General features: G+C 34.3%; 1 protein-coding gene and 1 long non-coding RNA gene across 2 annotated transcripts in view; both read right to left on the bottom strand.

Annotated features, from left to right (window-relative positions):
* Positions 1–12,325, bottom strand: part of erm (ezrin/radixin/moesin (ERM)-like protein) — a gene marked incomplete in the record, with an annotated part of 12,991 nt that extends 666 nt beyond the window's left edge. The window contains 15 exon segments of the mRNA NM_001032427.1: positions 1–85; positions 867–983; positions 1,281–1,409; positions 1,619–1,747; positions 2,389–2,513; positions 2,889–3,019; positions 3,448–3,611; positions 4,059–4,155; positions 4,671–4,780; positions 5,092–5,212; positions 5,521–5,690; positions 6,530–6,634; positions 7,179–7,274; positions 8,353–8,436; positions 12,166–12,325. The exon segment at positions 1–85 is cut by the window's left edge and continues 24 nt beyond it. Coding sequence (NP_001027599.1) covers positions 1–85; positions 867–983; positions 1,281–1,409; positions 1,619–1,747; positions 2,389–2,513; positions 2,889–3,019; positions 3,448–3,611; positions 4,059–4,155; positions 4,671–4,780; positions 5,092–5,212; positions 5,521–5,690; positions 6,530–6,634; positions 7,179–7,274; positions 8,353–8,436; positions 12,166–12,249 — 1,747 coding nt within the window.
* LOC113474750 lies at positions 10,827–12,159 on the bottom strand. The gene is made up of 2 exons (XR_003396435.1): positions 11,744–12,159; positions 10,827–11,496 (listed from the first exon to the last, which is right to left on the bottom strand). It is a non-coding gene; the product is annotated as an uncharacterized LOC113474750 (long non-coding RNA).
* Positions 12,326–17,450: the final 5,125 nt, after the last annotated feature.

The raw sequence follows: 17,450 nt of genomic DNA on the forward strand, positions 1-17,450 counted from the left end.
CCTTCACGTTCTCGTTATGCAGGATATCCATCTGCGTTGAAGTGACGTTGTTGTCACGAAGTTGCGACAATTGCTCTTGAAGGTTCTGCGGAAAAAGTAATCTTTGTATTTAACTAGTGACACCATAGTTTTTAAATTCTAGGAGTTGTGACAATGAATAAAACAACCTTTATGTTTTTTTCCAAAGAATAAATAAATAACCTTTGGTTTAACCAATGTTAAACTTTAATATAGTAGGTTGGAGAAGATAGGAGACCTGTTCATTCTATTTTCTCGTCCCAAACAAAGAACATTCAAAGAAATATGAAACGTGTCCTCACGACTCCCATAGACCGTTGTTAATTGTTAAAAACACAATCGGGATATTTTAGAATATGTGCTGAAGTGTCCCGTTTTCCACAGGCAAACTAAACACTTCCAACCACACAAACCACTTGTAGTAACTAGTAATACTTTAACCCACACTGTTCTAACAAAACCACAGATATAAAAGACACTGAATAAATGACCTGTTGCTGACAGCGTGACAGGCATATATTAAACATAACAAAGCTATTCTAATAAATTTGTTCCCATACCAATGTCTTATGCAAGCCTGTGCAATACACCCTACCAGCATTATAAATACTAACAAATGCGGCTGAAATATAACATTAAGCTTTAGTATACAAAACAAATGTTGGGCATAATATTGATAGCATTCTCGTAGTATCACTAACTGACCGCATTCAACTTCAAATAAAACATTGAACAAATTAACTATTTCTGCCAGACGTGTTATAAACCTAATTAAACCATTAAACAAATTATCCATGATTTCTCCATAAGATAGCATTAGTTATATCTCCATAATATATCCAACATACTTGTAGTTGTTGTTGAAGAGCTTTGTTCTTCTCTGATTCAGTGACGCGATTCTCCTCATCACGATCGCGTTCGACTTCCTCGTGGTTGAGTTCCGATGCCTCGTTGTCGTCGTAACCCTGGGGTTTATAACATTAAACACAATGAATGATTAACTTTATATGTCAAGTCAATGACTATCAAACCCTGGGGTTTATAACATTAAACTGAATGAATGAATGTCACTAACATTACATGACCACAGTAGTGTTCAGTTTCATACAAAGTAATGCTGGGGTTCATAACATTAAACTAAATGAATGTCATCTATTTATGTGATAGTCATTGAACCAGGTGGAATTGAGAAAGTGAATTAAATGGATACAAGAAACCATAATTTAGACCAGAGTTCCACATTTCTTAAAAATATTTGTCACCTCAGCAGACAACGAAGCGTTCTCCTGCTCTACATTCTCAGCGATGACAATCGGTTCAACTTTCTGGCTCAACATGAGAGTAGCAAGCTCACTTTCTTTCGCTCGGATCGCTTCTTCTGCTTCTTGTGCCTGTCAATCAAACACAATGAACATTATGACACAATATATGGATACTAACATCAAATAATTCATATTGTCCCCAAAAAAACAACAAAATTATTACATATTTCTTCTAACATAAAGTTTAACACAAGGGCTAAAAATAAAGTTTCCTATTTAAGGATCACATAACGTTAGGAAAATATTAGAAAAAGGGCGGCAATAGAAGAGAAATTTACCTTTTTCCTCCATTCTGCATTCTCTCTCTCTTTTTCTTCTTCTACATTTTTCAAATCTTCAATTTCTTTAAGTTTGCGTTGAATATCTTTCTCCATTTCCTCTTTTTCAAGTTCAGTTACTGCTTGTTTCTGTTTAAAAGAAACAGGTGTGTTATAATATGGGAGTTGCAGGTGGTTTTTGGTGGACAAATGTAAATATGCTTAAAGAATATATCTTATTGATGGAGCAGGGGGCCGGGTGTTGAGTGTTTCTGAAAGGCCCAAGAACCATGAAAGGTTGAGAAACAATAATAAGTTTACATGCGTAAGTGAATACAATTGCCATATAAAAACTCATTCGTGTGCCAAGCTTTATTTTGCATTAACCTCTAGTCCTCTCTAATAAGTAACATATGCATATATCGACATTATATATATAGACACAGCCTGCAATGCCCTTGCCCCACCAAGGTACATAAGCATATAATGGCATTACATTGCGTAACTACACACCTCCTGTATTGCCCTTATGTGGCTGCTAAACCAACAAAACACTGGTTTACAGCAATGACCCCCCAACAGGTTACACATATTGACATAACATAGATAATACACCAACCCTGCAATGCTTTAACCCCTCCCATGTTCTACATGTGTATATATTGACATTATATAATACACCAACCCTACAATGCTTTGGCTTTGCTCATGTGCTAAGGTATATATGACATGCACATATTGACATTATACCTATATATATATACATATATATACATATATAATAGGCCCACCTCTTGCAATGCCCTAGCTTCCTCCTCAGCTTGCTTCCTCAGCTCCTCAATCTCCTTTCTCTCTTGATCCGCTCGTAACTTCTCTTCCTCCAACTTCTGCGCAGCTTGTTGCTTCAACAAGATCTCTGTATAGTGTTGGTGGTAATACATGAATGGTAACCATGTATGTTTTAAAAGGGAGCATATTCTATGGCTGAGGTCTTGAGCGTGGCAAGACATTAGTACCAAGAATTGAACCAAGCATCCTTTTATACGAATTGCAAAACCACTAAGCCAATAAGCCACACCAAACCATAGCTTGTTATATTCTATATTGGCCGAGCCCTACAGCTGAGCCATGCCAAGGGACGTTGTAGCTTGTAGGGATGCCAAAGTTGGGCCAAAACCCATACCCCAAAGGCCAATACCCATCACTGTCAGTATTTTAACCCAATATTTCCTGGCCACAAACCCTAATATTGTTGGCATTTATTGTTGGTAAATTTTTAAATATCTCATACCCGCTTGATAACGTTGATTCTCAGCTTGGAACTTTTCCATCTGTTCCTGCAACTCCTGTGTTCGCCTCTCAGCAGCTTCTTTATCTTTCTCGATCTTTACTCTGATCCCACGCTCCCGCTCCAATGCTTGTCTATACATAGATATCATATAATTACCATAATAAATATATATGCCACAATTGTCTTTCTTTTATCATTCCAGTTTTTAAACTTAAACATTTTCTGGAAATTAATGAGCTCTGACATCACCGAAGATAGGTTCAGATTTTTAAACCAAAATGTTCGAAACAACGTTTGTATTAACTGCATAAAATCACAAAAAAATATTTTTGAATAGTATTGGGCAAGTAATAAACTTATTATAAACCATACATATTCAGTATTGATGAGTTGAATATACGGATCGCTTTAAAAGTTGCCACAAATTTGTTTAAACTTGTTTGTGACTGTAAATATATAATCATATACTTATCATTGTTAAATTTGCAACAAATCATTTTTCAAACTTGTGTTTTGACTTTAAATAAACAACAAGTTAAAGGCTCGACTAAAACCTCACCTTTCCAGTTCCTTCTTATGTTTTTCCTCTCTGGCTTGTGCTTTCATCTGTTGGACTTCGATTGTGTCGGGTTTCCTTCTTCTCATGTAAAGTTCATGGTTACCCATGCATAACGCGAGGATACGCTTGTTGATACGGAGACGCTCGACGTAGAATACAAAGTCCTGTAATATGATGTCTATGTTTTAATATGATATCTATGTTATATTATGGTATCCATGTTACAATATGGTATCTATGTTTTAAAATGATATCTATTTTATAATATGATTTCTATGTTAGAAAAACAGACGGTTGTGAAAAAACTTGTAAGAAGAGGGTAAATGCAAAAGCTGGTGGTGTAAGCAGGTTATTGTGTTTGTTGGAGTGAAACTCTAGTGTTGTGGCCCAGTGGATAGCAGGTTTGATGCCCAATATGTAATTATCTTTGGGCAAGACATTTAATGGACATTTCACATAGCTCTACAACCCAGTGGTCACTAATTGGTTGTAGCACCCTGGGTGTTGGGGTAATGAGCCAACTCTGACCCAAACCTCACCCATATAGATCGACACTCACTTTGATCAATTAACATTGTTACACCACAACATAATATAACATATAAACTCACAGGAGCTTTCTTATCAATAGGTTTGATGACAAACTTCTTGTCGTTGAATGAAATATTTCGAATCTCACTCCAAGGGAATCCAATCTTGGGCGTCAACCTGGGGGTGGGGGGGGTGTTAGGGGTTGTATTAGTGTTATGTAAACCAAAGTTTTAAACCAAAGAATCCCAAAAAAGGTGGGAAATATGCGATGTAGCGGTACCAGTAACGTGCCAGGAGTAACATTTTAACAATTTTTTTAAACAGGGGTGAGACATAACATGTTGTAACACTGCAGACTGCAGTTTTACACCTAACTCAGTTTTACCCTGCTACAAGTAACACAACTATATTAAATAAAAATTTTAATAACTTGATAATTTAGTATTATTCATGAACAGTTTACAATATTAATCAGCATTTCAGGAAATTTTTCAAATGTTTTTAAAAAAACTCTTCTGACATTTATTTGCACACTGGCAGGACTCCCGTCGTTATATATCATAGCTCATACAAAATATCATTACATTACTGTTATATATGCAACCATAATATTATATAGGCATTCACAATGTTGTATTTAACTTGTATATGCAGTAATAAAGTTATATATTATGTATATATTTGTCACTTACTTATCTGTCTTCTCGTATATGTTTAAACCCAAAGCATCCACACCAAGCAATAGTTGAGTTCGTTTCTTGTTTTGAATGTTAAAGTAATTTACTCCGTACATCTCAAGGTCCTGTGGGAACAAGGAGGGTTGTTTATTTGGTCAAAGCATGCATTGCTTGGTTGGAATCACATTTTGCAAGGTTACAACTTAAACAGAGACTTCGTATTCGAACATTATGTTAAACTATGTTCTAATTAACAACAAAACGAGAAGCCAATAATAAATTTAGCCATGTTTGTTTACAAGTTCCTGCAAAACTTGCGTTAATAACCGAGGAATAAACGCAGGTCCCATGAGAAAGTAATTACTGGTCCCATGCGTGCAATGTTAAAGGACCTTACCGGAACAGAAAGTAACATAAACTCATGTATAAAACAAACCTGTGCAATCTTAAGATATTCAATCATAGCATCTTCCCTTGTCATGCTCCCATGTTCACAATGCCACGTTTGAATCCTTTCCTCCCATTGTTCCTTTGTCATCTTGTGTTGCTCGTAAACTCTGGAATTAACATAGGTGCCTTTAGGTGGAAATCAATTGTTCATTAGATTAACTTCCATGGTACATCTGCCAAAATAAGCTTAATAGCATTTCAATATTTTATTAGTTGAAATTTAGGCCAGAGTTGGACCCATTACTCCAACTCGTTTAGTGACCACAGGGTTGGAGCAACTGCCTGTTAGTTATCTTGTTCAAGGTCATATTCGCTTGGTAACGTCATATATTATAGTGCAAGCACCCAAGCACTAACCATTGAGACACCACTAGACATCTTAGGATTATCAAAACAGTGAAGTTTGTAAACTAACCTTTGTGGGAGAAGTCTATCCCCCGAAAGATATCCCGGTTTATGGCGTTCTTCATTGTACATTCCGTACTTAGCTTGTACAGCGTATGATGCAAGTAACACAGAGGTCTCGGGTGGGCAGTAAACCTCATCAGACAATATGCTGTCCTTCACTTGGATGAAGAAGAGCCTCTGTGGAGTAATGTTCATATTAATATTCAAGTCGCTAAATTTTTGTAAACTAGCATAGCAAACTATAGTAGTGATTTTCAAGTTTCCACCTTTTATTGTTCTAGCCCCTTTCATAGACACTCAACACCTGTGCCCTCTGCTTTATTTAATACCTGACCTAAATTTGTTTTATCACATCTCCATAAGTAACTCTGACTGATGGGTCAATTAATTTGGGTAAAAAGCCAACTCTTGCCTAAATTCCAGGTCCCCCAATGGCCATGCCCCTCACCCACATAGAATAGTCTGAATAGATAATGAACAAGTTTGTTTATAAGTTTGTTTATAAGTTTGTTTATAGCAAGTAAAGTTCAAGGACAGAAAGTTAATGATTATTATAAGGAAAAACACAAAATTCGTGGAACTATCTCTGTTAGTCTTCTACTTGAGATTTTGTTTCGTTTCAAACCGAGATTCCATTAAAGAAGATTCAACATGGAGTTAATAAGTAACCACACCGGCACATATCGCTCCATTGCAGCTAAACTGTTGGTTTAAGGCTTAATATGCCAATGAAGTCTTTATGAGTAATAGGGACCTACCCTTTATGACTACCATGGTATCATGAGTTAATATTTGACGAAAGAAAGTTTTGTGAGGCATTCACTTTGCAGGAATGCTATTCAAAATACTTAGCAAAATCACTGCTTCGTAAATTAATAAAAATTAGAGTTCGCAATTGCTAAAAGCAATGTTTTTAATTTTTTTATCCGACTTAGTATTATGTTTCTAATTCTAAACGGTATAACTAATTGATATAAGCAATATAATATTATAATTTTGTATTATACAAAACCTACTTGGGTAATCTCTTGGATCAATTCTTCTGCCACGTCCTCTGGATTAAACTTTGCACGAAATTTGAACAAAACTGGGTTTTCCTTCTTTAGGTCTTGTTGGGTCACCTGTGTAAAACATCATGCGAGTTTTAAACAAAAGTAAACTTTTTCATGTACAAGTATGTAACTTTGTGGGTGATTGTTTATTCTGTATGGCTGATATAGGCAACCCATTAGTGACCACTAGGTTCAAGCAACTGCCATAAAGTGTCTTGACCAAACATGTTTACACCTATCTGGTCGAGCATTGAACTATGTACCCTTTGGTTGCAAATGGCAAAACTAAGATAAATCACTAGATTTGAATAGCAATACTTCATAACAGCAACCGCATTGTGCAAGATACACTTTTGATAGTGCTGCTTTAGCTGCTTTAAAAGTGATTAAAATTAGGGTGAATTTAATCGTTTTATATTTGCAATGACAAAAAAAACAAAATAAATATAAAAAAAAATATATATATATAATTTTACGAAAAAAAAAATAATATTTTACAAATAAACTGAAAAACATGATTGAATCTCAAAATGTACAGTCCGGAGCGTTTAAATAAATGACTTGTTCATTCTCGTTTAGAAGGTTTAATAAAAACAACAGAAGCAGCAGCTACCTTCTTATTCAGTTTGAGCCAAGTGACGTATCCCTTTGCATCACTATACTGCAATCCAAAGAACCAGATTTCCCTCAATCCAATTGTTTTCACAACCTGTTATGACATCATATTCAATATGTTATACAAGCATTGTGATGTAATAAGAAAACATATTATGACAACAACTCATTACATGATAATGGGCATTGTTTTCAACAAAGATGATTGTTATAAAAAAAACAAACTCTTCTCTTTGAATAAGAGACTGACGACGCCAATTTAGGTGAAATATATATTTTATATTTATAGCAAACTATTCTTTGGACTTAATTTTTGTTGTGTTACATATTTCATAGCCCTTGATCCTGACTTCTATTATGTTGTATTAATTAAACCTATATGAGTGTTTTATGAATTATTCATTGAAGAGCAATTATCCTAAAACAGTTGACTGGTATTGGTAATTATGCCACAGTAAGCACCAAGCAGAGGTTAAACATTAAATATTCATTTCCACACCATAGTAATTAAAGATTTCAAGCGTTAGTAGAAATCCAAATGGGACATGGGATATAAACGGCGCTGGCTTAGTAACTCATTGAAGAGACTTGAGCTTTGTCTTCTAAGTATATAAGCTAATAAACAAGAACAAGCACACATGATTTCAAGTGGCTTCTATTCACAAGTGCTATTCACCATGGTTGTTGGAGATACTATTCGACGCGATTCTACAGACAAGGTTGTTTTACATGGAACTTACAATATTGAAACATTTCAATCACCAATTTGAGGAGTTTACTTTTAAACAATATTAAACGTTTATGTTTTGCTGCGTTTGCATGCACTGTATATTTAATGTGAGCAATATATGCGTCACGCTTTTTTTTAATTATTAACTAACTCTCGGGTAAGTTGCATTGATAGCGTGATACATAGGGAACCTCATTGCTTAATGTGTCGAATACTGTATAATATACCCTTGTTTAAGACACATAACAGCAGTGTAAAAGCTATAAAGGTGTAAAACTGCCACCAAAAGCACCATATTGCCTGCTGTTGGCTATATATGTTGTAATATGTATTCCATATGAACTGTATAGGGAATATACTGAATAATGAAACCAAACAACCATATACGCAAAACAAAGTTCACACAAGTTGTATAAATATTCCCAATGTTGAAATATATTACCTGATCGAACAGCTGCTTGCCTGAGGTGCTTGGTTGGATGGCAAACTCAAGCTCCGCGTCCATCGTCGTAACTCGAACATTTAGCTGAAATAAAATAAGAATTATTAAAACCTGTTACAGTTTTACTGTTTTGTTTAATGTTGGTGAAGTCCAGAAACGAGCTACGTTATTGAGACCTGAGATTTATGTAAGAGTTGGCTCATTACCCCAACATTTTATATGCACATTCTATTCTATATGGGTGAGGTCCTACATTGAGGCACGCCATGGGACCTGTGATTTAGGCCCGAGTTAGACCATAACCTATTTAGGTTGGAAAAAGCTCTAAAAATTTCCATGCATATATTAATTTTGAGTTATGACTATAAATCCTGTTTGTTTAATGCCGTGAAAGTTTGGTTAATGTATCATAACTTGTAAGTTTAAAAAACAGTGTTTGCAACTTTGTTCTTTCATGTAACTTACAAACAAGTTCTAGCATTATAGATGCAGTTACGCTTGTTTCAATTCATTTCCTGTGAAATCACAACAAGACATGTCGATGTCACAACCGTGATTGTTTGAAAACAATGCAAGACGTGAAAAACATTTCCTCTTAACACGATCAACATGCTTTACTTAATTTTCAACATTTCAGCTACAATTGCTGCACCTTGTGTGCTTAAAATATTCATAGGCTACTTGATCAAGAGAATGATGGTCCCATTTAGTTGAAATATATATCTTTTAATATGCAATTTGCTGGACTTGAGCTTTGTCTTTTATGTTACGTTTTCATAGCAGATCCCCACAATAACTGGTGGCTGGTACATTTTTCATAAGCTTTGTGAAGGAATTAAACTACACCAACTTAACTATGTGTTTAATTTATTAGAAAAAATGTGTGAAGTAGTTACAACATAGTTTTTATCATTAAACAAATGTGTGAGTTACTTTCAATGTAGTTCAGGTCTAGACATTAAGGCTTGTATAAATATGAACAAAAGAGTTCTTGTACAGCTTCACAAATGGCCAATTGACCTTAAGTATGCAGAGGAAACGAGACAAGGTCTTTCTACATCAAGTACATATAGGAGAAAAGTAGGTGGGAGAAATGGCTTAGGTGGAAAAGTCATATTTTACTTTGGTGTGTCTCTAACCCAATGGACATCCTTTTACAAATATTAGTTTAAGTTTACAACGTTGTTAAACTTAACTTAATATAAATATAATAAAACAAGCTACAAAGGGTTAGAACCCAATGTGCGTTGGTATGCGTGATGTAATCTTTTATCTTGATAATAATTAATGAAGTCAGCCATGTTTAACTTTGTCTATTGTTTGACCTAAAATTGTCATTTAACCGGTGAAGCGGTAAACCCAGTCAGGCGCGAAACATTAAGAGTCATTCCAATTCCACACTTGAGTGGCCAAGCATTTCTCATTATGATGAAATAAAGAAGTTTTACAGTGATCAAGCCCACTATGACATCATAATCGCTTTAATTGTCCAACTGACGCAATGACGCCCTTAGCAAACGTGATTGGAATCTTTTGTATACGAAAGGTGCGTAACTAAACACACATTGTTACGTCAGGTATAGCATTGTTACGTGCATACCACAAGTGCAATGTACCAGCATAGGATGATGTTGCAGTAAATTACCAACTATGACATAAACAAATATGTATTTGTGATGTCATAGCCGTATATCAATAGAAATGGGAGTAATTACAATTGGGGCGGAAAAATCAAACAAGTAATTTACTAAATTACAAATTTATGAATTCTCTACACATTAAAGCAAGTTCAGTTTAAATCAAGATTTTTTCAACAAATTTAATTTTACTGTTGGGTAATTTAATTCTGTTTTTATTTTTGCTCACATTTATCAAATATGTTACATAGTAGAATGTAGATCAAAGTATGGGCTTTGTTATACAAAGAGTTAGATTGTTAACTTGAAAAGAAACCAACAAGCAACCACATACACTGGGTGCAACAACCCCTAGTTTGTTTGCCAGCTTTGAAGAATTGAAGGGAAACAGTTTGAAGTTTTAGATGTGTCCTCGTAAAACCTTCGACCAATTTATTCAAGGTCTATGCACACGGTAATATAACCAACAAGATAACTCTGGTTGGTTTAGCGTTAGCGGGATATAATGTTTTATTTGAATTTCCACACACAGCGTCATCAGTAATTTCAAGCTCAATGGTATACTAAGAATTGTGATATGTTCGAGCGTTCTGGCAATTTATACTGTTGGGAGGATTATTAATGCATCATAACAGAATACACAATATCCAACTAAAAAGTCGGAAAACAAACATCTAGACTCTAGTCTAATTAATGGTGTTTCAAATATTTGCCATTTTCCGGCAAGTAGCAACATTGGTCTTTTTTTAAATAGAATCTGATAGCAACATTTAGTCTATACTAATTGTCCATATTCAGTAAATCTGCATAATATGCGTTACGTTATTACATGTAGGATTGACCAAGTTAAGCTCATCTGAAAATAATCAGATTAAATAGCTGAGAAATGACGTAATACATTCAACACTTTATATCACAATAAAATTACAATCGTGCAGCCAAGAATAACTTCAGTTTCTTAAATTTAGACATAGCACAGTGGAGTAAGATAGATACCGTTAGCACCTAAACTCCATATTTTCTAATGGTGTTTATACAATTAACAACGATCTTTTACAGTCGTGAGAATCAGTAATAGAAATTTGTAAATATTCTTTGTTTACCACCAAATGGGACATTAAACTAGAATGAAAACATGTCCCATCTTACCCCGCCCTACTGTATTTACGATTTTGAATTTTACCGGTTTGAAATTTGAATGACATTCCCAACCTATTCAACTAACTCTATTATGTTTACCCACCAACTGACAATAGAATAAGCAAGCTAAGGTGACCAAATCAAAATATCCAGATCGTGATACATTCAATACTATGAGGGAAACAAACTTTTCATGGATGGATGGATCATTGGTTATATACACCTTACTGCTATTATTAAGATACAACCAGTCGGAATTGGAATAATATATTTTCAAGTTATTAAATAAAATAAAAGATATTTAAACCAATCTGACCCTTACAAAATAATTGCTGCATGGCAGATGAAATGTTGATTTTAATAAAATCTATGTTAATTGTATGCCACCTTATATACATTTTGAAAGTTAAAAATTGAGATATTGTCTGCCAAAAGGAAGAGTTAACCTTTAGAAGTATTTCTGCATGTTATACTGACTGGGTCCTATTTTTCAATAAATCGTTATTAATTCAGGTTTTAAAAATAAGTTCTTAAATAATACTTTACAACTTGCATATAGACAAAGTAACATATGCGAGACATTAACAGTGATAAACCAACATTGAAATTTTAACGAAATGCTGAATAAGCAACCATTGCACTTGAAAGACTTTGTTTATATAAGTCACAGATGTAACACAAGTAGAAGTATGTTTAATTGCAATGAACTCATTGTAACCTGGTGTTGTTTTAGCCAAAAAAGATAAGTTGCTTTAATTTAAAAGTGGACACCAGGTGTAAGAAAGGAAACACCCGTGTTATAACAACTGTCATTCAATTTCATGTAAGATTGTAAGTGTATGAATTGTAATGATTATTGATCGCTACCAAACAGAGGTAATATAATATTGTAATATTATGACTTTTAACTTGCTCAACAGTAGTACCAATGCTACCAGAAAAACAGTGTTTTCTAGTTCTAAACAGAGGAGAAATAGCATCAGACTCTGTGTAGATTAAGACAGTAAGAATTAAGTTTGGTGTCGATAATTTCTACCTGTTTTTGTGTGTTCTTGATCACTTTTCGTTGATATTTTCGCGGGTCTACACGATATTTCATTGTTCCTTTGTTTCCAAACATTATTACATCACAGTAAGGACAATATTATCTATGATGTCACAATCACAAACAATTACCTGTCGAGTGCTACGCAAACCAACTTAAACACATCCCCTTATAAGGCAATACTTGTGTATAAGTACGCAGAACATTGTTGCCTGCAACCTTATATGCTAATCTTTATCTACTTCAACTTAACTTTTAAAACCAATCTCCTTTTACATTTTCAATGAAAACAAACTTAGAGAAGTCTAAGCTTATAGCAAATTATTTAAAAACCCATTTTGTATCAAGAAAAGTACCTGAAACTCATTTTATATCGAGAAAAATATCTAAAACTTTTAAAATATTTTTTTTTTAACCAATTTTTTTAAAAGGGGGAAAAAATTAATCTAAACCGCATTTAGCAGGTAACGCAATTTGACGCTACTAGCCTACCCTACAGCACATCTAACTGGGTGTATAACACTGCATTCCTAGAGCACCAATTGCTCTGCTATACATCAGTGTGGATACAACCTTTTATATTCCCAGAAACCCCAGTACAACTATATAGGTTGAACCATGTTTAGCGGGAAATCTAAGGCAACAGTGGTGGTCTATATTAAGGAGCTTGGACTTTTAAACAGAAGTGACAACGGGGAAACCCAAATAATCTCATTCCAGATACATTACCCACAAGTTAGGAGTTAAAGCTGTTACCCGATGACAAGCATTGAACATAGATAGCTAACAGAGCTTAGCTACACTTGTATGGATCTATGCGCCAAGCGTGTATGAGGAGCATTTGCTTGATTATCTAAAGCAATAGTATTGAATGCAGGAATCATATTTAATGGGAGTTTACTGTTATATTGCTAATTAAAAACCCCAGTTTAATACTTCGGTGACTTTTATTTACTATGGGTTACTTCATGGTTACATATGTGGTAAATTGTAAGTGGGAATGAGGTGTATAAAACCAGAACACCAATGGTATAATTACTATTATTGCTCACCATTCAAAGATAAATAAGTTACATTCATGAATTTATATTTTTTTGAGATGGGAAAAAGTTGCATTGATATAGGTAAAGTTAACCACTGTGTTTTAAGTCTTATATAAAAGGTGTGAATTAATCTAATAAGAAGTCACATTACATATTATAAAGTATAGGAAATTTAGTAATTTAGATGCCTACAGCCTACAGCCTACAGCCTACAGTTATAGTGATGAAAGATTACAGAGCTAAAATATTTCCGAATTCCCCAAGCACCCACGCATGCCTGTAGACGATTACCGGTATTATAAATATTCAAAACTCGCGTAAATTGCAAACGAAACCAACCCGTGTTTAAACCGCATTCACATCCGTAGCATAGACCTGGTTACTTTCAACTTTTCATCGCTGTTATCTGGATTCCTTGCGTGTTAGTTTGTGGTGAAATATGCGGTTATCTGTTAAGGCGTTTCTCATATAACTACCAGCGTAAAACTTTAATTTGGCATCAGTAGCCACGCTTATAAATCGCTTTTGTTTTTCGGAGATAAAATTTACGTTATGGCATTGTTATGTATTATATTTTGGTTGCGCGTAAGAATCAATTGATTTGAAAAGGGTTGTGCTGTATATGTAAAGCTTTGTATTTGATAGTTATAATACGGGTATGCGGTGCGTGTATTGTAGTAGTTTGGTGTTACTAATGTAATAATACGCAGATGCTAAAGCTATGTTAGTTTCAGCGTGGGTAAAGTAGTTCTTAAATAACAAAACACACGTTTAACGTTACGGATAACGGCCCAACTAAACGTATGTAAGTCGGATGTATTATGGGTATTAGACTTAATTCTATATCGTGTATTAGCGACCATGTAATACGCCTCCGTAACTAGTGCTTGTACATCAAACATGTGTAATTAACTTTCGTACACCACGCGTATAGATAAGTAGGGGTGACGTCATTTTGTTGGCGCAACGCATGAAAGCGGGTTTTAATATAAAATACATTTTTTTATCCCTTCGAAAGCGGTTACGAAAATCGTATTATTAAACGAGGTAGAGAACGAAATCAACAGCAAAACACGCTATGGGTAAAAGGTATAGAAAGAGTCAGTTAAAAATCGTGGCTGTTGAACCCAAAATCTGCAGACCATGAAAAACTGCATTCGTGCGTTGACGTTTTAACGGTGTGCGAGCATACGACACGTAAGCATACTGCAATGCTGCAAGAAATTCTTACAAATTATGACGACCACTCGTCTACGTCACAGGGAGAAATAGTTTTTAGTTTTAAGCAAACTATACGTTGAAGAAACCTTCGTTAGGTTACAAATTATTTTAGTTTATACGTTAGGGCTATAATTCTTCACTAGCACCAACGGTACACTATACTTTAAAAACAACATTTTCTGGAATTTTAGTAAAACATATTTGTCTTAGCGGGAAGCATCTCTAAACAACCTAACTATAACCTTACGAAAATACACATTTACAACGTAACCGTTATATTACGTTCACATTGAACTTAAACCAACTAATGCTACAATGCATTGGCTTCTACCAAGCCTCATGATGCGATGCTCATACATTATTCACCCCTGCTGTGCGTTCTATACAAGCAGCACGACGTCCGTTATCGATTCGAGAATTCCCAACTGTGACGTCATTAATCTCGCGACGTAGTGTGACGTAACAATCAAATAATCGACGTCGATGTGATGACGTGTTAATTACGAAACAATGTTGGTTTGGCAAATAAGGAAATTAGTTTAGTAGACTTTGATGTAAAGACAAGTTGAAAAATAAGTTAATTACGAGGTATTTTATCAAGGTAATTAATCATAAGAAATGTTACATGAAGACTGTATTTTACGGTAGGTGTTACCGTGTTACATACCAATACAGAATGTGGAAAAAAATGTCCAATTACGGAGTATTGCTGAACTACGACTTTGTATTTTATGTTTCTTGTACTTCATGAACATAACGTGAACTTTTATTTACCTCGTATTGGTAAAACGTTAACATCGAACATTAAATCCTTTCGTTAGAAAAAGTATTTGTATTTTAACATAAGTTAAAGTTATGTATAAGAATATTTCCAAAGGGAAGTAATGTATTTTTAAACGTGTGGCGAGACACGTTAACCAGGGCACGTATACTGGCGTCGCTGTGTTCGCTACGTCACAATATGATGGATATTGAATCTCTGCAGGGAGTGAATTGTTTGGCGAAGGTTGTGTCCCAAGGTTGATGGGAATGTGGCTGGGTGTTGTATTTAGTAAGATGGATACTGTTAGCACATAATAATAATATCCCATATTTCTAATTGTATGGTATTGTAGGTGTATGATAGACACCTATAACACATATTTACATGATATCCACTATTTCCTAATCGTGTTTTATAGTACTGTGGGGGTAAGATGAACACCTTTAGCACATAATGTCCCATATTTTATAATCGTGTTTTTAACAACGGACAACCGCTTTTAGAAACATGCGGACACGGTTTTAGAATTCTGTAATTATTTTATGTGTACTATCAATTGGGATGATTAAGGAGCATAAAAGTGTGTACCATCTTACCCCGGCCTACTATATGTTGGCTTTGTTGGGATAAAGTTGTTGAAAAAGACGGAAACAATTGACACGGTTGTTACGAGTGAAAGTGAGCGTTACTACATTCCCGTCGACTTGTGAACGCCGATGAAACATTGCGCAAATGAGACAGGAAAGCGCGTTCAATTCACACGGGTTATGAGGCGTTATGGCTTCTATTTAAAACGCTGATAATCACAGAGCAAAATGCCACCAGTCAATCCCATGAGAGAATGGATTTCAAGTAGCTGCAATGACTGATAGATATGAACCACACAAGAGTAGGAGGAATTTTAATGCCACTTACGCCAATGTACCACCAAGTTTAAAGCTCTCAACATAATTTAATAATTTCTTATGTAGAAAAAACGATCACAGCTTATTCTTCCGAAACATTACATAGGCTATACAGAAAAGGAATACAAATCTGTGCCATTAAGCAGCAAAAAATGAATGCTCTATATAGGCTATATATTTTCTTATATTGTTTTATGTAGTTTTACATTTTCTACAATGTTGTATATAATATTGTACAGGCCTATATATATATTATTCCTTATTTGAATGTTAATGTTATACTTTTTTNCCACTATAGCCGTCTATGAATGTTTTAATCTCTGAATAAATTGACCAAACTCATAGATATATAATTTAAATGAAACCACAATCTGAGTTAATTAAATATTTATGAAGGTATCCCCCATTTAGTTGTAACCAGGGCAACCTTGGCCCAATTATAAACAAATGAATAACAACTGTGGTTTATAGGCTACATATTCGTATTAATTCATATTACTGTAAGTTTTTTTATTGTATTTTGTAACATTTGATCCTGAACTTGTTTACAAATACTTTGAATATGAATGTATTGTAAAACTAACGTCGAGAAGACAAATATTGCGACCTCTTTCAGTTTAACACAAATATATTGATCGTTATTTTAAACAAAATATGTTTAATGTTTAACTATTTTAAACTGTATTATACAAGCAACATTATCACCAAATGAACAAATCTATCTTCCTGGTCATTTGATAATTGCCCATTTAACTGTGAGTTCAACATCCATTATCCAGTTGCTAACCATGTACTTTGAAAACATCAAACATAAGAGCAGGGCGTGGGGATTTGGAAAGGAAACCCCATTTAAAAGCAACTAGCATGCAGTTCAATCAAAGCTTAAGAAGGTAAAGAATTCCTTGTAACTCTGACAACAAGTCTCGAGCTCTTGGTATTTATGTGGTTACATGTTAACATCTCAATTCAAGCGTTCTCGATGTTTTAATCCGATATTTATTTGTGATGGAGGAAACAATATACATACTGTTCAACTGTTGCTACCAGGCATTGAGGCATATAGTATAAATTTTTGCCAAAGTAAAAAAAAACAGAAAACTATATTACGAAATAAATACGACTTGTAATTGGTTTTATAAAATAAAAAATACCAAACAACATTATTTTAGTAAGGTAACAGCTTAACTAAACACATATTTGACATTAAAACCATCTTTTTTTAATAAAATACTTGCAATTTTTACCAGAAGATCACTGCTTGAAAAATGTCTATTTATTATAACATATTTATAAATGTTTTTTACCCTTATGTCAATAAACTTATGAAATCTAACACATGAACCT

This window comes from Ciona intestinalis, chromosome 12 (genome assembly GCF_000224145.3).
Source record: "Ciona intestinalis chromosome 12, KH, whole genome shotgun sequence".
Lineage (NCBI taxonomy): Eukaryota > Metazoa > Chordata > Ascidiacea > Phlebobranchia > Cionidae > Ciona > Ciona intestinalis.